Source organism: Parambassis ranga, chromosome 5 (assembly GCF_900634625.1).
Source record: "Parambassis ranga chromosome 5, fParRan2.1, whole genome shotgun sequence".
Lineage (NCBI taxonomy): Eukaryota > Metazoa > Chordata > Actinopteri > Ambassidae > Parambassis > Parambassis ranga.
The window spans coordinates 27,538,655-27,564,799 of record NC_041026.1 but is presented as its reverse complement, the minus strand read 5'-3'; the positions used below and the strand labels follow the sequence as shown (position 1 = coordinate 27,564,799).

General features: G+C 40.3%; 1 protein-coding gene across 2 annotated transcripts; it reads left to right on the top strand.

Annotated features, from left to right (window-relative positions):
• The first annotated feature begins 1,081 nt into the window (after positions 1 to 1,081).
• On the top strand, positions 1,082 to 8,989 carry LOC114436118 (endothelin-3). Of its 2 annotated transcripts, none has more exons than XM_028406219.1 (4): positions 1,082 to 1,338; positions 2,161 to 2,404; positions 7,837 to 7,989; positions 8,257 to 8,989. In XM_028406219.1, the coding sequence occupies exons 1-4, from the start codon at positions 1,272 to 1,274 to the stop codon at positions 8,333 to 8,335; spliced, it is 543 nt and encodes a 180-aa protein (XP_028262020.1). In that variant the 5' UTR covers positions 1,082 to 1,271; the 3' UTR covers positions 8,336 to 8,989. The 2 variants fall into 2 exon arrangements, with proteins under 2 accessions (XP_028262020.1, XP_028262019.1); XM_028406218.1 differs by having other exon boundaries at positions 8,254 to 8,989.
• Positions 8,990 to 26,145: the final 17,156 nt, after the last annotated feature.

Genomic DNA, 26,145 nt, shown 5'->3' with positions numbered 1-26,145 from the left:
CCATAGACCTCTTTGTTAAGGAATGATCAGAGGAAGTTCACTCACGTATTTTTAGGCAGTACATCTAACTAGCTGTCTCCCAATTGAGGGGGTACATCCCTCAAAGGACACATTTGCAGACCAATTCCACCACCAGGGCACAACAATCCTGTCCTGTTTCTCAGTCTCCTTCAAATGTGGTCCAACAAATACAACCCTTTTTTTCTGGTAGGTTAATGATGGATGCATCAGGTGAATCACTCGCGAGTCAACACATTCCAGGATTCACTGCGTGACAGCACTGGCTGGATTCTTTAACAGCAGCATTAGTACTAGCTGTAGTACAACCTGTCACTGGCTTCAAGAACCTGCAGTGACTCTATAAAGCCTGGGACTGCCAGGACCAGTCGGTTAGATGAAATATGAAAGGATCTCTGGCACAGTCAGTTAGCAGTCGGAGGCAGAAAAGCTGCTTTCTTCCAAAGCTCACAGGCTTCTCTGCCTTCCCTCAATGTAAGATGATATGATCCCACCGCATCTTCATATCACATAAATCATTACCTGTTCAGCACATGGATGACCACATGGACACAGCTGTAAATAAACCTGGGTCCACTTTGATTTTGGCCTATTTGTTTTCTTCAGCGATCTTAAATTGCTGTCTTGTTTAATATTATTATTAGACCTATTATTTGTAAGTGTAGTGGAGGGCACATTTACAAAAAGGGAATGTCTGTCAACACAGTTAACTATGAGTCACTATCTGACACTATCTGAAAAAAACAAACAACAACAAACAAATAACTAATTCTAAAAAACAAAAACTAGCCGATGGCATCATACCGTATTTCAGTTTTATAAATTCTATCATCTGTACATAGCTTCATGTTTTATTTTTTCATTAAAGCTTGTGGCTGCACTTTGCACACACTGACCTGACCGTGGCAGATCAGCCACAGATTCCTGCGGTGTTTAACGGAGTCTTTTATTTTGAAAACATCCCGGAAGCCGCAGCATCACATTATTGCCGCCGTCTTGTGGCAGAGCTGTCAGTTCATAATAAATCGGAGTCTGGCTGCTGGAGGCAAACACAAAGCGGCAGCAGCGCAGTTCAACAGGCTGTCAGCCATCCGCAAAAATTATATGACGTTTTACCCGGACTAACTTTACGGAAACAAAGCGGACGGACTGTGTGGACCTTTGGACTGTTTACCCTTTTTTTTAAAAAAAATAAAAAATCAATATATATATATATATAGATATAATTTTTCCCCTCTAATGTTTCATGTGTGATGGCTAATGCATCACTGGATGTGGGAGTTTTGTTTTTTATTGTGGTGACAGCATCTTTGGCCAACGGTGAGTGGTGCTTCTATTTTATTGCATTATATTGTATTTTATTTCAAAATATGATCAAAATTGTTTGTTGATCTGAGAAACGTGCGGAAATATTATTTTTACTGTAATCTGCGTCTGAAGGATGCTCTGCACTTTAAACCTCCTTAAAACTGACACAACAGTAAAAGTTAATGTCTATGTGTTATAATTAACAATTTAAAAATATATATATTTTTAGTATTTATTACTTAAAAATCAGTCCTGTTCAGTGTGGCCCCTGTGCTAAATAAGAAGACGCATGCCATGTGAATTTAATGTCCCCACAAGTTTTTGTTCCTTCATTGAGTAATGCTCTTTTAGTGCCAAGAATATGAAAAGATAAATGCTTTTTAAATTGTTGCGGTTCAGCAATACAATGCACAGGCACTATTATAGGAACACCACAAAGCAGGGGTTTTCCTGCGCAGAGGAATGTCTGGTTTAGAAGAGGAGTTTTAGGAGAGCCGCAGTGAAATCAGCAGCACAGAAGAATAAAAACATCCATTTAAATCCTCTCCGGAAGGTGTCAGCTCCACTCCAACATACAATCTGGTGATGAAAAATGATTCTGATGAGTTTGTTACTTTATATAGGAGCACAAGTGATTTTTTTCAAATAGCCAGAAATAAGAGGGAAGCGTGCAGAAAATGGTGACGCAGACTAATTACCTTTAATGATTACTGTCGTGCGTAAACGCCCCTCTGAGGCAGGACTGCGTGTGAACTTTGACATCTACGTCCCATGTAACTATGTGTGTAGCCTAATTAATATATGGCCAAAATAATGCTTTTCATTGCTGTGCAGGTTCCTCCTCTAGCAAAGATGTGAGCCAGAGGACGGAGGTGGAAGGGGTGAAGCTGAGTGCGCTCCTGCCCGGCGGCGTGGACGACCTGTCCACTGTCGCTTCCAATGGCGACGTGAAGCCCTGCCCTAAGTGCGACCCGCTGGGGGCCAGGAGGCGCGCCAAGAGGTGTACGTGTTACACTTACAAAGACAAGGAGTGCGTGTATTACTGCCACTTAGACATCATCTGGATCAACACACCAGAGTGAGTCCCTCTTTGTTCTGCCTGTCTGTTATGTGCTGAGGATAGGGATGAAGTGGGGCCATTTGCATAATATTCCCAAGATGTGTAAAATTGATGATGTCACACAAAAATACACAAAAGTTTAAGGTTAATTTTGAACACTAAGCTGTCCCTTTAAGTGGACTATAAAATAGGATTCATGAGACTGATAACCTCAATATTGGTCATTTTAATGTGGTAAAAGGGGAAATAAATGAGCATGCCCCACTTTCACATACTACTATGTTCTATTGGAGGCACAAAAATGTGAGCAGTGTAGGAAAAAAAAAGCTCAGCACCCCAGCACTAAAGGAATCCTCTTCATTGTTTTTTTTTTTTTTTTATAAAGGCATGAACGGATTTGGGTGAAACTGAGCTGCAAAAAACAAAGCAGGATTTTTCTCATATGTCAGTAGTTCTGTAAAGAACTGTAAAGATTGCATGTAATCCGAAGAGGTCTAGACCCTGAGCTCTCAGGTATTTTAATACCACCAAGGATTTCTGACAGGCAGCAGGGGAGGGCCCGGATCTACCCTTTTGGCCACTTCAGATGTTTTGATTGTTACATAGTAGCCATAGAAATCAAGATAGAAAGGATGATTTTCATGATTTGAATATTTTTGATGCTGCCAACGGTAAATTTAAACCAGAGCTCTGATAATAGTAGCAGTAACACCAAAACCAACACCCTAAGGTGGTTTTCAGTAGCCAAAACCACGGTTTTCCTTTGCTTTTTTCCTTTTTGCTCATTCAGCATTCCTTACCTTCCCAATATCCAAATGTGGAGCTTCAAAATACTTCACTTGCCAAAGATGAAGTTGCTTAAGACATTTTGATCCCCAAGACAACAACATCTCATTACCTGCACTGGAAGACACCAACCGATGCCCGTCTGCTGGTTTTAGCAGGCAGATTTATCTGGTCCTTGTTGACCCCAAACAGCACGCCTCAGGGCGCCACTGCTTCACTTTGATTCTCAAAGAGTCGTGTAAACACACTTTCAACCAGTGTGGCCACCAGTGCAGGCAGCACAGTTAAAGTTTAATGCAGTGCAGCCACTGTTTTCTATTGCAGCAGGCACGAGCATGAAACAAAAATAAATAAGTTAAGAATAAATCACCCTCACTATTAAAAGCCAGTAAAACTTTAAAAAGTTCTTAACTGACAAACAACAAACATCTGCATTGAGATCAAAGATGCTGCCTCCTGAGAGGGCCTCTGCGCAGTAACAGCACACAGATGAAGCTGCATCCACTGGGTTTGGGTTACTTCTCTGCAATGGGACTCTGCCATGTGGACTGAATCACAGAGCAGCCAGAGGGTCCTTTCTCTGCATATGTGTCACTAATGGGTCGCAGCAAGCCTGAGCTCCTGCTAAGGGCCGGAGATAGCCTTGAAGTTCATATAGTCACTCGTCATTTATTGGATGTTACAATGACACAAGCAGGCCAGAGGACAGATGTAGGCTAGTCTTTGCTCCCAGGAGGATGGGGTACATGTTCCCTACAGGGTTACCTTTGCTTTCTTTCCATTAAACGCTTCATGACCTAATGCAAACATCTCTTTTTATGAATTCTTTCAGCTACATTTTATTTTCACGCAGTTCCACTTTTGGGCATTAAAACTTGGTTAGATTAAGACATGTAGCCTTTGACATTGTAGCTGTCACCACCTTTGGGTTTTTTTGGACCTAGAACCAACTATATTTAGACTCGAGGAAGGAGCTGAGGAGAAGCAAATAGTAGATCGGACACAAGGACACAAGGCACGCCCCAACAAATTTCTATTGGATATGACTCTCCCTTCTGTACTTCCTGTCTCCTAAAAGAAAAATGTATAGGTGAGCTTATAAAATGTTCCAGTTTAAATTTTCTTTAGATATTTTCAATTTACCATTCTATTACTAACAGTGATGTCATGCACCACAAATAACAATACGACAACCCTGTGATTTTACACATTATTCAAGCAGCAGCAGGCCTACAGAAATTCTCTGGCAGTTGTGACTCTTCACTGCAATCAGGATTCACCTTTCTGCTAATTGATTACCTAAAGCTCCATTCACTCATGTTCATTGAGTAATTACTAATGCCTGGTAGTGAGTAATGCAACACTATTACCAGAAGGTGGTGGTAATGTACCTGAAAGCTGTTGGCTTACTGCCAATGATAGGTAAAGAAGAAGAAGGTGTACGTGTGTCACTGGTGTGGGTGATAGTGTCTAGTCCAACTGCTGGCACAGAGATGTAACAAAATGCCCCACAGGGAGGTGTAAGAAGTGTGAATTTATAATTAATTCAAGAGTGATCATTTATTAATGTCTACATTTAGTGATAGTCTGGTGAAGGACGGCGCTTGCTGGAGCCTGAGTGTGCAAATTATATGATGTTTTATGCCTCTTATTGGACAGCTCCTAAAGTACCTGCAGCCTGACACTTAGATGACCTTCTGTCTTCACTCCTCTGACTTTAGGTTTTTATGGATCTTGGTAAAAATCTTGGGATCTTGTTCTTATCTTCACTTCATCCAAAAACAATAGTGCATTTGAGTTTGTTGCTTAGCTTGTGTGTCTTTTCTCGTGTTTTTGTATGTTTTTGCTACTGAAATATGTTTTTTTAGTCCCTGGCATGCAATGTGAAGCGGCAACACAAACACAAGGGTCAGGTGCAGGCTCACTTCAGCTGAATGTGGATCTTTAGCTGTGATTGATGCAGGTATCGTTGGAGGGTGAATAAAAAGCAGCTGACCTAAATAAATCACAAGGCCTTTTTACTGCAAACTAAAAACAGCGAACAACATCTGCTTTTGCCTGCTTAAGAAGGAAAGAAGTACAACCACCATTCACTTCAAATGTTCACTTGAGGCCGGCTGCAAAAGTGAGTCAGTCTCAGTAAACCTCAATGTTAAAATATACATTAAAAACGTAGCAGAAATATGCATATTTTCCATACAGCGAGCAGAAGACCTCCACCGACATGCTCATTTTTTAAAGATCCTCAGTGGTCCAGTGTGTTACATGTCTGGAATTCATTGATCTCATTGATCTGATTGAAATGAGCTTATGGTAGAGCTAAGCTAACAACCTGGTGCATCAAAGCACAGTTCTTGGCCATCTCAGATTCCACCATCTCTCTAGCTTGCAGACAATGAAAGCCATAAAGGCTGTTCCATACTCCGCGAGACAAAGAGCGGACAACGCACTCCACGGGTGGTAAGAGATACAAAAAAAAGGTCTTTTCCGCACTGAGGTACCATACTCCGCGAGACGCGAGTGTGCAGAACTCCTCATACGGCCCGCCCACTAAAATATAAGGAAAGACTTTACTGAGTTTTTTAACACACCACAAGGACGTGTGCCATGGCAAGAGGGCATTATACAGAGAGGGTGCCTGTAACAGCGTGAGATGTCCGGCGATGAGTTGTGAAAATGCGACATTAAAAGTAACAATAGCAAAGATTCAGTGTTTGTGCCTTTATGACCACATTTGCACATCTACTGTGTTCCAATATGCCTGCGATACTTCAAACTGTCCGGTGATGAGCTGTGAAGATGCGACATTAAAAGTAACAATAGCAAAGATATACAGACATTGTTAACGAGCCTGTTATGCCCGGGTATGTAGGAGTATATAGAATGGTAATAACAGTCACCATCTGGTATGTGTGAATGGCTGTCTGGAGTTATTGGTGACAAATCACCCTGACTTGCCTTTCTTTCTTTCTTTTATTGCTCATCATGCAAAAACGGTATCTGTTGAATCAGTGCTGTTTATACACCTACCTATATACCCGGAGAGGCTCTTGCGCTTCTCCACTTTCATCACGCCCACAATAAATTCCGACCAATCACAGCATGGTTGCCGCACAGCCTTGAAAGACAAAAGTTCGGCCCGGACCCTGTGCACAAAAGTGCGGATCAGCGGGCGGTCAGAGACAAAAAATGATGTCATTTTGTGGGCGTAACGTCTGCACGGGGGAAAAATGTCTTTGTCTCGCGGAGTATGGATCCAGCTTAACAGACTGGCCACTCTGCTGATGTCTACTGTGCATTGTAACTCTTACATAGAGCTTCACACAAGCACAAAAAGACACAATTGTCAGGTATATATACACTACCATAGGGTAATAAGTTTGCACTGCATATAGTGACTGACAGGTTGTGTTTTTCAGTGTGAACCTGAAACCATTTATGGAAGGATGACTAGACTTTGTGCTGAACTTTGTACAGGGTTTACCTGGCTGGTACATTGTGAACAAAAATCCTTCTGGGCCTGTTCAGAGTTAAAGAAAAAAAAATCTCATTCGCTGGTCACAGGGCCAAACACATCCTCACACACCTACTCCAGAAACAACAGATGCTTATGTTATAGGGGGGGCAGACATACACATGTATAAAGGCCGCCAAAACTCAACAGAAAACTGTCCCATTCCTGCCTGGTGGTCATGGTCTGAACGGCCATCAGCATGTCACTTAGTACAGACACAGCTGAACAGTAATGATGTCCATATTGTAGGAATGAATGATAACTTTCTACTCTGAACATGATACCGCAACAAGGGACCAGTGTGTGTGTAATGATATTAAGTGACTCAGTCCTTTGTGGGTAAAGTGTCTCTGTCTCAGGACGTTTGAGATCAGAGGATCAAATATATAAAAGCAGAGGGGGGGTCACCCCCTGCTGTGTGGTGTGGGTTCAGGAGGTGAGGTTACCCAGCGTGGTGTGCAGGATGATCTCCCCACATCATCATCGACAGCTTATTCAGTCTACCAGAACTTGTGCAGTTCAAAGGAAACAGGTGTCACAGTGCAGGTCACCTCCTTGTTCCTCTGAGCAAAGGAGGCATACAGAAAAACAAACTGTGACTGGAGGGCAGGGTCTGTGTGATGAGATCATCATGTGCATACTGTAAGAGCAGCAACATTAAAGACAGACTCTGTTTAACCACAACCGGTGGTTGTGAGCTTGCCTGTTGTCCCTCACAGTAATGCTCACCTAGTAAAATATTCGAAGAAGTGTATAAAAATGTAACAGTGACACAGTCACATTTTTGGGTGAAGAAACAGTTTGTAATCAACAATCTATTGCACAGACTGACAGCTGTACAGCTGAACCCCACAAGTCTGCAATAACTAAATGGCATCTACTTCACATGTGGCATGTGTATTGCCATGCTCAATATGCAATATTATGGACGTTTTATGCTGCATGCCGTGGTGGATTGTTTTCCTATCCACTGCGAGCTTTTGTGTTTTGTTTTTAATAACGGATATACAGCATCATACCCTGACATATGATGTAGTCAAAACATCCACCTTCCAAAACTGTGTATCCCACATTGCTGTTACCTTTTATAACCTAGTGACATTCTGCCTCATCATCTCGTCATCTCGTCTGTGTGTGTATCTGTTTTTAGGCACACTGTACCTTATGGTATGTCAAGTTACCAGGGTTCCCTGCGTATGAAGCGCTCCGCTGGGACCAAACAGGAGAAGAGGGGAGTGGAGCCCCAGCGGTGTGTGTGTGCGCAGCCGACTGACTCTGACTGCAGCCGCTTCTGCATGAACAGGTGAAAGAAATAAGACAGAAGGAATAATGATTTGCCAATGTGAATTTTGTATTACAATATTGCTTGAACACTGATGCCATCATTAGCAAAAAGTACTATCACAGTGGATATTATAGTTGCTGAGTTGGCCATATTACCACAGAGGTTAACATGATCCATAATACACACATATATCCAGTATTAATCCCAAAGGTTTGGATGAATTGCCATATCCATGTGAGCAGAAGTAACAGCACTGAATCTTATGTATGTGTTTTTGCCCAGCAGGCAGAAGAGACCTCCCCCAGCATCTCCAGGAGTGGACAAGAGAACAGCAGCCCTGCAAAGTGATCCAATGATGAATTGAATATATGCATCATGCCTCTAACCTGAAAGGTGGACAGACATAAGGCATCCTCTTATATAACATCAACATACAGCTGCTTGCACAAGAACTAAAACTGAGGGATTCCAGCTGGGATGCTAATGGAATGTGTTCTCCAACACCCCCCCTTTCCCACACACACACAGCACTCTGCCTGTGTCTGTTCGGCAGGTGTTGATGATGTTTTTCATTATGGTGTCACAGCTGAGGATGGTCTAACATGGAAAGACTCACACATGTGAGAAACGCAATCTGAGTGATGTGACTGCTTCAAGAGTCGCTGCCATACCACCCCTCCAGCTCAAAACATGTGTATTGTATGACCGTGTTTTCTCCGCATGGACATTATTTAACCTGCCTGCCGACATTAGCGTGTCATGACTGTCAGTATCTCAGCATTATTTTTAAAAATGTCTCCATATCTCACAGAAACAAACCTGATAACAATTGTGGTTATTAGCTCGTTACTGATTGTTTAAACCACACAAGAAGAGCTAAAATTTAAAAACTCATTTTGTCGTATAAGCTCAATCCAAAAGGTTTTGTGTATATGAAATGTGTTTCTATATAGAGGCTATAAATTATATTTTCGTACAATACCTATATGTACAATAAAGTAAGATGCTGTATATAAAATTATGTATCATTATCAACTTATCTTTTTGGTACAGATCCTGGTTAAGTAAGAAATATTTGTGTAGCACAGTAAATTTGTGGTACACTACATTTATCTGTTTTTTGTTAGTAATTGGACCACCAAGTCATTTCTCCTATATCTAAATTAACAGCAACCCCAAAAAGATACACAGCTCATCTGACAAAGGGAAAACATGGCTTCCTTGCTGTTTACTTAAACCATCACATCTGGCTTTATTTAAACATTCTTAAAATGAATTTGTTACCCAGCTTATGTGACAGGCACACCCTTGTTACTCTGCAATTCAGTGACGGAAAAAGATATGCAGGTTAACACCAGTTTTGCTGTGTCTACTGTTTGCGTTTCTATAGACCAATCCAAAATTTAGCATCACACTGGCTGCCAATGATATTTTCCCATTGACCTCCCAGTTGTTGCAGACACACATGTTGTGTTCAGCAATACAACTGTGACAAATGACCACCTCGTCTAAGAATTTTAAAGATGTTATGCTAATGTGGTGTTTAAAACTTACATGAGTTGGTATAAATGCTAAGCTAACAGTAACCAAGAAAGTACAAAACACAGTTATCTCCAACAACATCTTTTCCAGATAGTTAATTATAATTAGTATGTCAATAAAAACGCCTGACTCAAAAGTTTTGTTGTTTATGTTAATGAGGCCACCACATTTCAATCTAATGAACGTGAAATACCTATTAAACAAAGACATTGTTCGCTCTCTCCTTTTCTCTCCTTGGTACCAATCTTTGGCACAGGTCAGCTCAATATAATTTGATACCTAGCTGTACCAATGTAATTTGGTTTGTACGAACCTACCACAAACAGTTTGACTGCTTTTTAATCACCACCATAAAACACATTAGAAAACAAATTAGAATGAAAAGCATTTTTACTTCAGGACGAAGGGCCAAGGGTGCTAAAATGCCAGTGCAGTTCTGTGTTTCTCATTCCTGCAGCGCTCTGTTTGTAATCACATTCATAGAAGATGATTCTGCAGTGCATGGTGTGAGGTCAGTGGTGTTGTTCAGTGCTCGTCTTGGTATGAAACAAGGTGGAAAGTATTGAAAGTTGGACTGATGGGTGGATTTGTGTTGTATCCAACTTTCCTGCAAAAGAACTCATAATCCACAGTCCACAATCAACACATTCTGTCTGGTTTTTAACCATAACCACAATGATTTCTTCATCACCAAGAGTAGCCATATAGCCTCAATCATGGGTTATAGCAGTGGTTGTTATTCCATTAAACCTAAGCTTGTTTTTTTTGTTTGTTTGTTTTTTTAAATATATTGCACAAAAACTCTCCAAATATACAAATAACTACAATAATCATCCCCTGGCATTTAGAACAGTAGTATGCAGTAAGTGGAATGCACTGTATCACTCTTGCTGATGTGTGAAAATAGCCATGGGTTTTTAATAACAAATACAACCTCTGTTTCCAAACCTCCACGAATGAAAGGTTAAACACACATTTTCAATTTTCATATTTATGACTTTGCCGAATGGTCCAGGATCAATGTTCTATCTGGCAGCAGGGTTGATCTAAGGTGTTGCTCAGCATGTGCCTTGAACAAATACCAACCAGTGCCTGTTAGCGATCATTCTGGGACTGTTGCCTGTGTAACCCATTCAAGAACGCTGCACATAAATTCTGAAGTACCCACTCTGCCTAAAAGCGCTCATCAGGACATATGTCCGATAATAAATGAAATCATTATGTGAGTAATAATAATAATAATAAAAAACTTTACTATTCTTTGTGGTTCTTCCAGATAATTGCAACGAGTGTCTTAAATCAAAATACATGTTAAGGCACCTGGGAAAATGCTAGAGTCAGTTCGGCATAAAATTTAATCAAGGTGGGTATTCTTGTTCTTTTTCATGATCTTTTTATCTTTTAATAACACTTGGTATGAGTTGTGCTTTTGAAGGTATAATGAAAGTGGGATTGCTTGTAGTGGAATGTCCTGGAAAATTAGATGGTATTAACAGATGCAGTACGGAAAACTACTTTAGACCAAAGTCAATGAAAGAATTACAGCTAACTGATACTTCACCATAATCACACTGGAGCCTATATGGGCTTGACTGTTGTTAAAATAGGACAGGCACACACAGAGAGACATATAGTCAGGGTCTGAAATTAACACTATGTGAAGAAAAAGGTAGGAATACCAAAACTACCAAGACCTAACCTATGGGTTTTTTTTTTCTAAATTTAACTACATAAATAATTATCTCTAGACCTAATCAAAGGGTTCTATACCTAAACTTCATCAAATGGAAAGTGAACTAAATCTGAAACAGCAAGACAAAATATTACAAGCAAAAGGATGTCCAAAAGACTCAAATGTGGGTCTTCCTGTTAGGGGCTTTTATAGGTGATCTCTCCTGGGTGGCAACAAGCACAACTGCTGTCAAAGTCAGTGACCATCAACGTTTACCCCATTCCTATGTCTGCAGACATATGCCTACATCTGCTTGACAGTTGCATCTTTTTGCCAGATTCCTTTCTTGTTGGCTGCCTGTTTTCTTAGACAAAGTTGTCAAAATTTTCCAGCCCATCAACAGCTCAGCAGGACTGAATCTGTAAATATGCCACAGTCCTGTATATCATCAAAGCCAGGGGTGGATCTTCCTGTCAAAGCCCTTTTACAAAGCCTCCTCATCCACCGATCAGTGTGTGATGTGGACAATGCATGAATAAAAATTGAATAAAATGTGATAGTAAAAAAATGTATGGAACTTTAAACTCTGATACTAACTAGGGGGTCATTGTGATCCAAATTTTGCTTTTTAACTTTTCTGTGACGTAGCTGCTGGTTGTCACAGTTACTTCAGAGTTTTCAATGTGTGTAGACTTTTGGCATTTTTTCCACTCAGTGTCTAGATGGTCAGTTTCCTCTGGGCTATACAGATGGATGTATTCTATGTGGATCCTAGACATGACCAACGGCTAAAACTTGATCATGCTTCTGCATTCCACCAAAGCAAAGACTCTGATTAAGCTAATGCAAGACAACACTGGTGTGGGCATTTTGTTTGATCAGGTTTTCCATGATATAGTGTCATTTTTAGCAGTATCTTATCTGGGTATTCTTCATTGGGTATGTTATCAGGATCATTTTGTGGTGAGCAATCTGTTTAAAGTTGGCAAGTCCAGTAATAGCCAGATATTCATGCATATTTGACAACATTTGGCCAACCTAGATGTATGATAGATGTATGTGCAATGTACAGAGGAATTTATGGTGTGCAAAAATACAGTATACATTCAATATACAATAAATCAAGAAGATCTGTAAATGGCTTAACACATGGCTCAGGTCATACTCACAGAGAGGAGTTGAAGAGCCATACAGCCTGAGGTACAAATGACTTCCTCAGTCTGTCTGTGGAGCAGAACAGGAACAACAGTCTGTCACTAAAGGAGCTCCTCTGCCTGATGATCATCTGTTGCAGAGGGTGGTGGACATTGTCCAGGATGGACAATATCTTGCTGAGGATCCTCTTCTCAGCCACAGATGTTAAGGAGTCCAGCTCAGCACCAACTACTGATCCGGCCTTCCTCCAATTCCAATCAAATTCAGACACATCTGAAGGATTATTGGCAGGTATCTTTGGCAAGTAGCATCAAACCAAAGATTCAGAGCCCCACATGATCAAGTGAGCCCATTGCGGAAATCCTTTTTTCTTCACTGTGAGTCACTGAAGGGAGTGTTGAAATCGATGGAGCCACTTTTTTGTGAAAATCTTTTGGTCAGTTTTCATTCAAGCAGCAAAAAAAGAGGCTAATGCAGAAGTGTCAAACACTGCAGCCTATAGATGATGTAGGGAGAGATTGACCCCTTTTACTTTGGTCTTTGGTTAAGTTTAGGTTAAAAATACTTTGTTAGAAATTAACAAGGTTGATCACCGCGGTAAACATATGCACCTATAAAATACTTTACTGCTCTAAAAATAGCAACTGTCATGGTCTCATAGCACCTGTTGCTCAAGCACTTCCATTGAGGTCTATAGGCAGCCATTTATGCTGAAAATGGAAAACTTCACAAATTTTCTGAGCTAATAAGACACAGATGGGCACTATTTAATATTTTATAATTGAAATCTTCTTCAGCAAATGGTCAGAATATTTTTGTATTACAAAAGTCTAAAACATTTGACTCCTCTTTGGTTATAGGATGTAAATTGAAAGAGTTGCTACTGGTTTATTTATTCTATTCTTATTATCATCATATCATGTGTTTATGTGTTGCGGCTTTAATGACTGATAGACTGTCACTAAAAATATGAAAATTTGTTTTGGTTCTTTTTATTCTCTATAGGGAAACTAGTTATTCATTCATGACCATAATAATAAAGTGCTCCAATGTTGCTTCCTTGGAGACTGAATAAACATCTGAACTATGTGACATCTCTCCCTGTTTTCCATCTCTAGTGGCTCTAATATTATGGCATTCATTTGTGTCTTTAGTGTGATCTGTGTGTGCCAAAGTCTCCAGCTGCTTGTCTATAGATCTGTTTTATAGTGCTCTAGTTTAGAGTGCAGACTGAACTTCACGCAGACATATATCTGATCAGTTGCCATGTGACCGCCGTCTGAACTGTCCGTACCTCATGAGGTAAATTAAGCAGGTGAGTTAGATGCAGTCTGAGATGACCTTGGGGAAAGGAAAAAGCACATCTGATATTTCACATCAGAATTATACTATTTCATCAAAACGGGGGACACATAAGGCTGTCCTGGAGGTTGAGAAGAAGCATTGTGGAAATTTCACTCCTGGAAGAAATAAATAATCAATCAAACGGACTTATTTCTCACATCTTAAAATCTTCAGCTGGCTGTGGCTAGTTTACATTTCAGAGCAAATGAAGCAAAAATTGTCCATGTATCCATGATTTAGTATACATTCTTGTGTCCCATGTGAAGCGCTTACGTGGTTCATTTTTTACCTCCATTCAATATGCAGGTAAATGATGTGCCAATCAGCACCATGAGCGGCAATGATTGGTTGGGGTTAGTTACTAAGGCAGGGTTGCCCCATTAAATGAATGCAATGAACAGGAAATATTAAATGAACTTTCAGACTAAGACTGCATGCATTAAAATGAAAAAAAATCTGTTCTGAAATAGTTTATGTTGAAAATCTATCCCTGTCAGCCTGAATGGTTGTTGAAAATTAACAAAACCAAGTGCTTCAAAAGATTTACAAGATAACACAACATAATGTGAAAGAGTAGTTTAACATGCCACTGGTCATAACACACGTTATTAATCCTTACCTGAACCAGCTCTTCTTAGAAAGTCCAGACATAAATTTAGCTATTTCCTTCTTTTACAATATTTATGGCTGCTGTTACCTTTTATTCTGTGAACTCACTGGTCTTCCTGCAGTTTAAATCTTTAGAATTTTAAAGGATTGAGTTGTTTTTGTAAGATTAGAGTATACTTGAAAAGCATTTTATTATTTGCTTGAAGTGTGGGAAGTGCAGGTGTTGTCAAGATATTTTCTTAATTGATTGTGTTTTTTGCCTGTTTTAGAATCTTTCTCATTTCTGTTAAGTAGTTCTGAGACACTGAGGCTGCTTTTACCATGATGTGCTGTGCTATAACACATATTTGTGTTTACTGAATCAAACATTAAGGTAAGCCAATGGAGCTGTATACAAGGAATGGTTTTCTAGGTCTGGGCAAAGTAAACAACAGTCTCTAAATTCCCAGCAGGCCATCTGGCAGGGGTTAAAAATTGAACTTTTTGCTGGCCGCAGACATCCTGCTTTCTTACTGGGCTTCCATTGGCCTCCTGAAATCAGGCACTGTGGGCAAATAGAGACTGATTCTCCACAGCAGAGATCATATAGTTTGTCCAACAGATTGAATTTTGATTAAAAAAAACACTACATGGACATCGGGAACTCTCATACTTTCTCCAGATTAAATGCTATATTGACTCACTATAGTGGTAGAAATGACAGGTGGTATATCTCTGCAACAAACAGGTCTGAGGCATGGCTGTTATTTCTCCACATAATAATTTAACCTTTTATTTCAACAGATTTATTACAAATGACACTTTTATGTTGCTGTGCATTTAGCTCCTTTGGCCTCCTGCTCTTTTGGTTCTGGATAAAGAAAAAAGCTACTTTTATCTGGAAGATCATGTGTCAGTGATTTAGCATGTCTACTTTCTCTGCCTCACTTGTTTCTTCAATGATTCATCAAGTTTGTTTGGCATTGTAAAGTTCACAATTTATTTTCTTAAACCTTTTTAGATCTGATCAATCCTTTATCATGTCTGTGTTTTCCCTCCTACACACACACAGGGTCCTTTCAGTTCATTGTTGTAGAGTAGCCTGTACTTATACATATTTCAAGATGTTTTTGTCACAGTGCCATGACACGGCTGTGAAATGCGGTCTCCTTTTTATTGGTCTATGTGCCTAAATTCCAGGGTTGTTTTTTCTTACCAGTCCAGTCCAGAAAGGTGGTAAACAAGAGATTCAAAACACAGACAAAAAACAGCTCTTATTACCCACAAATCAAAAGTTACTAATCCACTGTGGCTGCTTGTGGCTTTGTGATTTAACACTGTTAAAATGTTCTGTTTACATACTTGGAGGGAGTGTACCCACACTGAATTTCTTGTACACTCATTTACCCATTCAAATTGACACGCTTTGCATGAAATTTAACAGATGCTCCCATATTTTTGGATTTCATAGTTTCCTGAAGCCTTTACACAGTGAACAAGTAGTAGCATAGTTAAAATTGTTTGGGTGTGAAGTGCTGTCATTGTTGATGAAAACACCTTTAAAGACAAAAGTTGCAGCAAAACAAGGAACTATGTCAACATCCTGCTATCTGTCAATCATGGAACACGTCCTCAGGAACAAATTCCACACTTGCTTGATAATCCTCTAGACTGAACATATGATAGTAATGTCTGACATCACCGGTCATGTAAGCAGTACAGCCGCAAAAGTCCAAGTAAAGAGGCAGGGCAGGATGGGGATGACGGTGGCACATACAATGGACTTTAATAGTCTGAGGTTCAAGTCCCCCTGACACCGCAAGCTATTTTGTTTTCATTCTGTGTTAAGTCTCATTTTTAATTATGGCTGAATTTGGCATAAAAAACAACTGGTTAAGGTCAGACAATAAAACAAGGTAAATGTCTCCAGAATTTTACAGTCTCAATCAAGACTACACAATGATCATTTCAGCTCTTACTCTTATTTGAGACTGTGAAGGTGCTGCTCTAGGTTGCAGGTTAATTTCCAATACATCTCTCATTACCTCAATACATATACACACTGTATTTATTCAAAATAAATCCTACTGTCACAATCATTTCATGAGAAGAGGTAAGACTGCTCCTACTTTACAGTCCTTAGCTCTCCATCTTCCTCTGATGATATGTGATGTTTAAGATTTGCACTGCATCAGATCACCAGGTCTCAGGTATCATACATATTGTGCTCTAGTAAATATTTTTGGTTCTCTCTTAAAGTCAAGCTTTCATCTCCTAGTGAGCTTTATAGCCATTATCGGTCACTGTGGCAGCTGCTATCATCTATCTTTATGCACCACCTCATAAATTAAACTAGGATTACCACCTCCCAGTGTTATCCCTCCAGTAGCAGTTCACATCTGTAGCCTGTCGAGGCTCATAAAATATGGAATGAAGACTTTGAAGGTATTTCAGTATATTTTATCAAATACTATGATGACAAGGTGAAGTTGACCCTTGGCTTTCTGGATCTAAAATGTTGTCATTATATCCTTTATTTTTATATTATAAAACACTTTATTATATCCTATGATGATACAGCCAATGTTGGACGTGTATCTGAAGGGAATGATCTGAATATATGAAGGTGATCGAGGACTTTGTTGACTGGTGTGAACTCAATTATCTTCACATCAATGCCACCAAGACGAAGGAGATGGTGAATGACTTCCAAAAAAAGGCCTCTTAGACTCCACCAGTGAACATCCAGGAACATGACATCGAGAGGGTGGATGCAGGTACCTGGATGTTCACATCAACAATAAACTGGACTGGTCAGACAACACAGGATTCCTGTACAAGAAGGGCCAGAGTCACCTCCAACTCCTGAGGAGTCCTTTGGTGTGTGTGTGTATAGGACACTACTGAGGACTTTTTATGACAACATAGTAGCATTAGCAAGTTTCGATGCAGTGGTGCGCAGAGGGCTATAGCTCTGTCCTGGGCTGTCCCCTGGACTCAGTGGACTCTTTAGATGAAAGAAGGATGTTGGCCAAGCTGTCAAGCATCCAGAACAACCCCTCTCACCCTCTATATGAGACAGTGGGTACCTTGAGTAGCTTGTTTAGTCGCCAGTGCAAAAAGTAAAGCTACCGGAGGTCCTTTGTCCCAACAGTGGTCAGACTGTACAACAACAGTATCACATAGGAATTTATAGGGAAAGGGATCATGAGTTTGCTAAACTGGAATCTGTCTAGAGAAATTAGGTGCTACATGCACTGTATAAGTACACCAGCCAGCATATTGGTCTACTTTAGACAAAAACATTAATAAAAATGGCCACCTGAATAATTAAATAGAATCAGTTTCCAGTTTCATCCAAATATGGATGAAGTGAAGGTGAGACAGGGGGTCAGCTGTTTAATCATAACTTTAAAATACCATAAAAATTGACTTCATTGTTTATTTCTGCTAAACTGCATTGTATTGTCCATTATAGTTGATTATTGCATATAAACGTAAGTGTGTGTACTAAGTGCACTCACACGTAATCATAAAATCACATATAATCATGCTTCTGAGAAAACTTAATGTGATCATAAAAGAATTAGTTTGGTTGGATTGATGATCTGTGTCAGAGCAAGTTCAGGCAACACTACCAGCAATAAACATTAAAAAGGCTCCAGATGTCCAGTTTATTATGCTACAGCTAGTCAGTATTGACTGCTGGTTGTGCATGTGGATGACGTTAATTCCTTAACTCTAACTCTGTGTTTGTTCCTTGGATACAGCTGATTATGTAAAAACACTCTGGGCTGCTGGAGCAACAGGAAGGGGTGAAGATGAGATAGGTGAAGCCAGAGATGAGAGAGAGCCAAGCAGCAGGAAGTCGGTTTGCCTCCTTCCAACATGCACGCAAACTCCCAACATCACCTTTGAATCATAGGCACCAGCTGCTCCCTACTTACAGAGAGGCTTGTCTGGTAAATCCCAGATAGTCAAAGAGTCTGTCTGTATCTCAGATCAGTGAAGAAAATGGAATATATCACGTCATTAGTAAAAGAAAATACTTTTGAGAAAAATGAATCTGAAGAGGACTTTTGAGTAGCTGGTAACACGAAATAAGTCATGTAGCAGCTCCTATTTCCCACTAAGTTAATATTCATTTCCCCTGTTAGTGTCTGGGTGATTGTGGCTTTGTGTTTTACTGTTAAAAATGTGCTGTTTATTTTATTGGAGGCTGACCACATTGTTATAAGATCAAGTGTCCAGAGCATATCCGTCCAGGTTGTGGTGTCCAAGTGCATGATAGAATCTCAGCACTACTGCGAATGCGGTCAAACAGACCACTTTAAAAACCACAATGTTTGATGTTTTGCCTTCCAGACAGGAAGTTAATCCAGCCCTCCTCCACAGGAGTTGGTTGAATTCCTGCCCCAGCACTTATCAGTCATGCTTGATGAGATGTCTAACTTGGAGCCTGAGGCAACTATGATGTATAGATTACCAGGTGTTGAGGAAGCAACAGATAGTTTATAGGGATTTTAAACCAGTCTGAAGTGGTTACATAATTATTTTTTGTCAATTGTTGGAGAAAATGTGCCCAAAGTCTATTCATGTCTGCAGCAGTCTCTGGGATAAATTAATAATAGCAAAGCTTTATCAGAGGCTTTGGAACAGTAGGTGGCTCTGAAACTGTGATTTATTTTTTGCCTATCTAATACTATGAAAAAAGCTAACAAGAGCTTATTGTTGTAAATGGCATAGATCCTATCACAGCAGTTTGGCCAGGAAAGTGTAATCACATGATGTGCTCAAACAGTACATGTTATGGTCACCTCTTGGCACTGACTACTCACAGTCGGATTCTGGAGTATGTGTGTGGGGTGATTGTTTTTTAGAAGACTGAGGAGATACTCCAGCAGCAAATAATAAGACAGTGTATATGTGTGTATGAAGGTGAATAATTGTTGGAGTGAGAGGTCACACTGTCAATAAAAAATCTTTGATCACTGCAAAAGTTTTTGGGGCATGTCAACAAACTGACCAGAAACCTGAATTGTGCCGGGTGATAGATAGGACTATACTATTGTGGGATTATTGGGATAATTGGTTTAATTTAAAATTGTGGTTCTTGGATTACATTACTGAATACATTTTTTTTTACCAGGTAACTAGTAACTGTACTGGAATAGAAATGTATTCCATTAGCAGAGAGGTATATGGAATGGACATGTCAGACTGTGGTTCCAAAGGCTATGATATGCTAGCACACTTACTCTATAACCCAGTCTGACAGTCCTTCGGTACTTATGTGTCACAGTACAGCTCTCCATAAGCAAAAGACAGCAGCCACATGGCTATCAGAAGATTTCAGGAATGTGTATTTTCCCTGTGGGTGCGCAGTGACTCTGGCGTAGCATTTAATAGGTTTACTTGCACATTAACTGGATTTCAACACATCTTCAAACATGGACAGCATGTTTGGTCATTATACACATATACCAGCCACAACACATGTTTTCACCTGCTAACCAAGACAAGTTATCTGGCTAGTCAGGACATGAGACTGCATGCATGAGCAAGAAGACAAATTGTTAGTAGGTAGCTACTGAAGAATATAGAATTGACAAGCAGCTTTTTTCTTGAGACTCATCAATTGAGCTTGACTTAAACTACATGCTATGAGCCATAGTGGTTTGGACCAAGCCTGAGAGAAACCTCTGGCAGCTATGGTCTATGGCAGCGAGAAGCCATCCAAACTGTTGAAGATGAAGATGTGATAGACTGATAGTCATCCAGTATTCTTTCAACATGCCTTCGGTTTCCAAACATTTTCCATGACAGCTTTGTGGCCCTGACTGACCAACCCAGGTTAACCTCTCCTTATGTTTACAACAGTATGTGTTGAAGCAATCTAGCTGTCTACAGAGGCCAACAACAACAACAGCTTGCAGACTTGCTTCTATACCTCACATCTCCCTCTTTATACACATATATAGTTGCACGTTAGGGTCAGCGTACTCCCTACACTTTAGCAAAAAGGCTAAACTGCCTCGTCACATGTTGTGGAGACAATGACCAAGTAGTGACAGTTAACACATTGTTTTCTGTACACATCCTCAGTAGATACAGAGCTTGGAATTTGTAATCTAATCAAACATTTAACATTCTTACTAGGTAGAATAGAAATGAGAATGACGTTCTTAAGATACTATAGCTTTACCTGTTAACAAGGCCAGCTAATGGCATCTTCAAACAATTGAACTTTGCTGCTAAAATTGGGCAAATTTGACATCTGACATTTTTATACAAGCAGTGAGCATTTTCTTTGAAGTTTATAACCTCCCTCATCATCCTGACCCCAATGCCCTCGCATTAACATGGTATTTTCATTTCACGTCATGGCCTGTTCCTCAAACACTTTGCTGTGTAGAATTTTTACCCGGGGACACTTGAGATGCTGTTCATTGATTCAAATGACAGGGTAAGTGTGAAAGGGTCAAGTGGCCCAAAGGGAGTGATCACATTATGAGTTTCACTCAGTTTAACATTTCACCGTTTTAGCCCATTGTCCTGGTTTCACTGATATGGGCCAGTTTTCTTCATTTGCATGAAGTTGATATTAGCTACATTACAGATTTGACTTAGCAAGTTAGGTAGATGATGAATATTATACATCTAAGGCAGACGTGGGAAAATAGAGTCTATGGAATGGAACCAGTCACCACCACCATTAGAGCTGGCCTGAGTCCACAGAAATCTCAGGTCGAGACTGAGAATTTAATCTGTCTTAAAAATGTGTAGTTTTTGCTCATTTAATTTTTTTTCTTTACAGAATCAATCATAAATGTATCTGTAGTGTGACATTTAACAGAGAAAACAGATTTTTAGTTATAGTGTTTCAAATCGATAATTTGCAGGAAAGTTTCAGTTTATTGCCTCAGGTATTTGACATGGGTATCAGCTGATTTCATTTAGCCAGTATCATGTGACCCTGGCAGAGTCAACACCGGATCCAATCAGCCTTGAACAATAACCAAAAAATACTGAATTGGTTTACATCAAGGAAAAATAACCAGCTGCTCAATCCTACCTAGACAGCTCTGCTCGGAAAGAGAATCTGATCAGACTTCTCGCTGCCCTGTGTATTTCTCTCCAATTTGTTCTGGTTATTATCTGGTTGTTTTAACATGCATTTTTTCAAAGCAAAGTCTAACAGTGCAGGTCAGTCACAGTGAAGTGCCTGTGTTGTGTTGATTAGCATTGTTTGAAAGATACTGCTGCTTAAATTTCATGGCCCTCTGCTTGTTTTACATTTTCACAGAGTCACCATGCAGCTCTCATTCTGCCAGTAGATACACAACCCATTTATTGTTCTACCATCTGAGGACTCAGCATTTCTATGGTGAGGTAAAGTACTGCAAATCGCAGTAGCTGGCATCACTTGAAACATTTGGAATACAAGGAATAGATTGAAATTCCATGTTTTGCACAGTTGTGCAGCAGCCTGCGAGGTGAGGACCCCACAGCTCCTTCAACTCTGCACATAGCTTACCAATTACATGCCTGACCCAGTTGTGCTCTTCACAACCCAAGCTTCAGAGACAACAGTGGAGAGAAGGCCAAACACAAACCTGATGGCAGACGCACTCACATGCTTGTGGTGTCTTCATTAGGATTGTGCTCAAGTATCTATTATCATTATCTTAACAGGAGCGGAGAGCTTTCTCCGCTGGAAGTAGGTGGTTGGGTATGGGTGGGGCGGTTTCCATGGACCACACTGACGGCACTGTTTTCAGTAGAAAGTAGTGAAAACTGTCTCTGTATATGTAGAGCAACAATGACTTATCGTCAAAATAACAGTTGGTACAGCTGATATTTCGTTGAAAACTTCACTGTGCAACATTTTATCTCTCTACTGTGAAAAACACTTTATCACAAAATCACAATGCCACCTCAAAAATGTGCATAATTGTTGTCAAATGTCTGATTTTCGCGCAAAGTCCCTAATCTTGCTAAGTCGCTATCACCTTGCCCAAAGAGACTGTTATTTAACTCTGGTTGGAAGTGTTTCCTCTATCCATAGTTACAAATTGTGGAAAGATCTCATAGGACCTACCTTAAAGATGTAAGTTTGCCCTTTGAAATGTTCCCAAACCAGTGAGATGACACCATAGTCATTTGAAATTCACATTAGATGATTACATTACAAGTTAAGCGTGAACTCGCAAAAACCTTTTCAGTTCTTAGAAAGAGTTGTTGGATTATGCATAAGGTAGGGTGAGTAAAATTCTGCCCCCCCCCCCCCAATGAAGGAAGGCGAGTAAACTTTTTAAAGGGAACACCTCTATGTGTAACGATTCTGCTGTGTGCTGACTGCTGCTTGTGGTGAGGCCTAATCTGAATCCCATTAACATCCATCCATCCAACCATCAATCTTCAAACAGTTTATCTGAGGAATCCCATTAAGAATAACATAAAATGTTTTGCCTAGAGGGACAGCTTGAACACACATGAAGGAGGGCCCCCTCCTGTCTTCATTTCCCTTATTTTGCTGCAAACACTTTCAAAGTCTTTTCAATGTGCTTCTGGTTTGCTGATATCAGACATTGTTTAAAATGATGTGAAGGTCCTGTTGTATTTAAGAGCTCCTTAAATTTGTTTAAAAAATGTTAAGGGGCTAACCATGAACACCCAACAAAACAAAAAGACAGCTGCACATATTGGGTTTCTCCTATACTCAGTGAAGATTCTAGAGTCTCCTGGGGCCCTAGGCAAAAACTTACAGGGGGCCCTTCAACCAGTGTTTATCATCCCTGTATAAAAAAAAACCTGACACTAACAAAATAATATTACATTTTAACATTTTTTTATTTTAAAAGTGCACAACATATTTTCAAAATAAGACAATAAAACACTAATGTATAATATTAAAGCTGCAAGCAGCGATGACAGGCCCTTGCACTCACACCTTGCGGTCCACGGAACGGGCAGCAGCCACCTCCCCTATCGTCCCACATCCTCTCTCCCCCAGTACCGGGGGCCTAGTAGCTGTGGCCTGCAGGGCAGCAGAAAACACCAAAACACACATATACAAAAAAAGAGGTCCTCCGGCCAGTAGGTGGAGCAGTGACTGTAGCATATCAGCATATCAATGCATGTAAAATCAGATTTTCAGCATGACTGCAAAGTTTCATCCACATAGGATGAAATATGTGGGAGATACAGCCACAAATACACCCATTTCCTGTGTGTTGGCAAAGGGTCAACTTTGTAGCGGCGCCACAGCCAGACCATATGACGAAGTGCTGCGTTTTTGATAACTTTTGGTCCCTAATGCCTTAAAAGTAACCAGATCAATTTTCAGGTGGATTGGACAAATCCCCAAGGAGGAGTTCGTAAAAGTGCGGGGAGTGAAAAATGCAAAATAGCGAAGTGTTTTCAAAATGTCGCACTTCCTGTGCGTTTTAGAGAATACCTCCAACAGACTTTTTTCCTTGTCTAGGGGTGATACATATGTGTACCGATTTTCATGTCTGTAGGTCAAACGGGGACACAGATCTCATTCTAGGGGGCACTGGCGAGCCACGTGGCCATGCCCACATAGGAAGATGAGGTGATATAAAAAGGTACACAGGGGCTGATGTCATGATAGAGTAAGAGGCAGGTAGGATTAATACATCAAGAAACACAGCAGCTTTCTCTACGGTGGCGAAGGGTCACCTTTGTGGCATTGCCCCACCCACACGGTGTAACATCGATCTGCGTTTTTGATAACTTTTGCTCAGCAATGTCTTCAGAACCATGTGACAAAATCTCAGTTCTGTCAGAGTATTTCCCAAGGAGGAGTTCGTTCAAATACGAGGTGTGGAACATGGAAATCAGCCTGAACACAATTCATACTGCCAGTAGGTGGGGCTATGAGTGTATCAGCTCATTAGCATATAAATCTGTTCAGAATGACAGGCTCAGCATGCCCGATTGTTTGGATGGAAGTATGTGGGAGATACAGCCACAAACACATCCATTTCCTGTGCGTTGGCGAAGGGTCAGCTTCGTGGCGGTGCCACACCCAGATCGTATGATGAAGTGCTGAAGTGATGAAGTGATGAAGTGTTTTTGATAACTTTTGGTCTCTAATCCCTTAAGGGTGAGTGCACCAATTTTCAGTCCTATTGAGCAATTCCGCTAGGACGAGTTCGCAAAAGTGTGTGGTGAGCAAATTGGAACAGGGCGTGTTTTTTCAAAATGGCGGACTTCCTGTACATCGTGGAATTTTGGTCCAAGAGGCTTTTTTTCTTGTCACAGGGTGATACATCAGCGTACCGAGTCTGAAGTCTGTAGCACTTGAGATGAATATTTTCACACTTTAGGGGGCGCTGCAGAGCCATGAGGCCACGCCCGCAAATGGCGACAGTGTCAAGTCACAATTTTCGAATTTGGTGAGCATGTTCAGGTGGTCAAAATGGCAATACCGGAGCCAGAAGAAGAATGACATATTATAATAATAATAATAAACTTTTGCATTTCAATAGGGTTCTTGCATGTTTCTAATAAAACATACATATTTTCACAATAATCTTCATATTCATAGGTTGAAGAAAGGTAGGGTTTAGAAAAACCTAAACATCTAACAGACTGCTCATGCAGTGTTTATTTGATCTCTATGGTCACCCAAACTGTGATTGCAGAATAAATTCTGGATTTTGTTGTTATTGTTTGGTGAGTTATTCAAAAACAACACATGTTGACAATTGTTCCCAAGATGCTGCTGCTGTTGTGAAATAACCTGTAATAAACTACTAACAGGTATACCTAGACTCCTGCATCATTGCTTTACAATGATGTTCAGTTAACCCTGCACACACTGAAACTGTTTCTAACATTTACAACCTCCCTATAAACAGGCTGAAACTGAAGAAGATGTGACTGGCTTGAAGTGGACATGGACATTTTGCTTTCCTTTCTAAAAACAAACTATGTGACGTGTCATATTTTTTAAATTAAGATGGTTTTGTAAAGAGACACAGGAGACTGATGCTTCCGATTTCCTACCAGATGTCAGGGTTGTTTTTTTCTTTTAGGGCTGGCCAAAAATGAAAGAACAAATACTTTCCGATGGAGCTTTTAAAGATTAATTTTTGATCATAGGCGCAGTAGAGACACTGAGTCCAGTCTATACAGTAGCGTATCGGTATGTTTGATATTTAATGATGTTGTTAGCAAAATGTAGCTATGCGTCTGTACAGCTAGAGACAAAATCATGAGGCACCCAATACAACAGTCATGCTTTTAAAAAAATCCCAACTATAATAGAGCAAAGATAATTTTATCAAACAGCTTCCAAGTTTCAAGCAGAGGTTTTATGAAGAAGTTAAAAGATCAGTGAGGAACAAGACTAGTGGAGGTATGAAGTGAAACATTTAGAAGGATCTGGAAAGAAGACTAGTGAGAGCTGAAAACAACTGCCAAGACACAAGTGAAGGATTTAACCAAGTCTAAGAATTAGAGTCTAGAGACAGAAACAGTTACTGGAGTCCTGCATGGGACTGACAAAGACAAGACACCTCCAAGACAGTATGCTATAGGAACAACCTGGAAAAAGACTGCACATGCTGGAAGTGTGTCATTTGATCAAATTGAAAACAAAAATAACAAAAAAACAGAGCTCTTTGGTCTGTCTATTAGTTTCCTGATGGCAGACAGATGCAGAACAGGACTCAGTTTGTGAGTGTAGAATGATCAGGTTTAAAACAAAAAGAGTTTTGTAGAGCTTCTGTGACTTCACCCGTTAGTTTCGGAAGAGCCGTTTTGAAGCTCGGTGGGAGGCTCCGGGCCGCTCTTACCGCCGCCATGTTGGCACCGCCACGTCCGCCAAAACTCCAAATACA

Bases quoted from the DNA above. Each gene is read 5' to 3' on its own strand.
- LOC114436118 (XM_028406218.1), top strand. From the start codon at position 1,272: ATGGCTAATGCATCACTGGATGTGGGAGTTTTGTTTTTTATTGTGGTG. The intron at 1,339-2,160 runs GTGAGTGGTGCT...ATTGCTGTGCAG, and splicing joins GACAGCATCTTTGGCCAACG to GTTCCTCCTCTAGCAAAGAT. The intron at 7,990-8,253 runs GTGAAAGAAATA...GTTTTTGCCCAG, and splicing joins AGCCGCTTCTGCATGAACAG to CAGGCAGAAGAGACCTCCCC.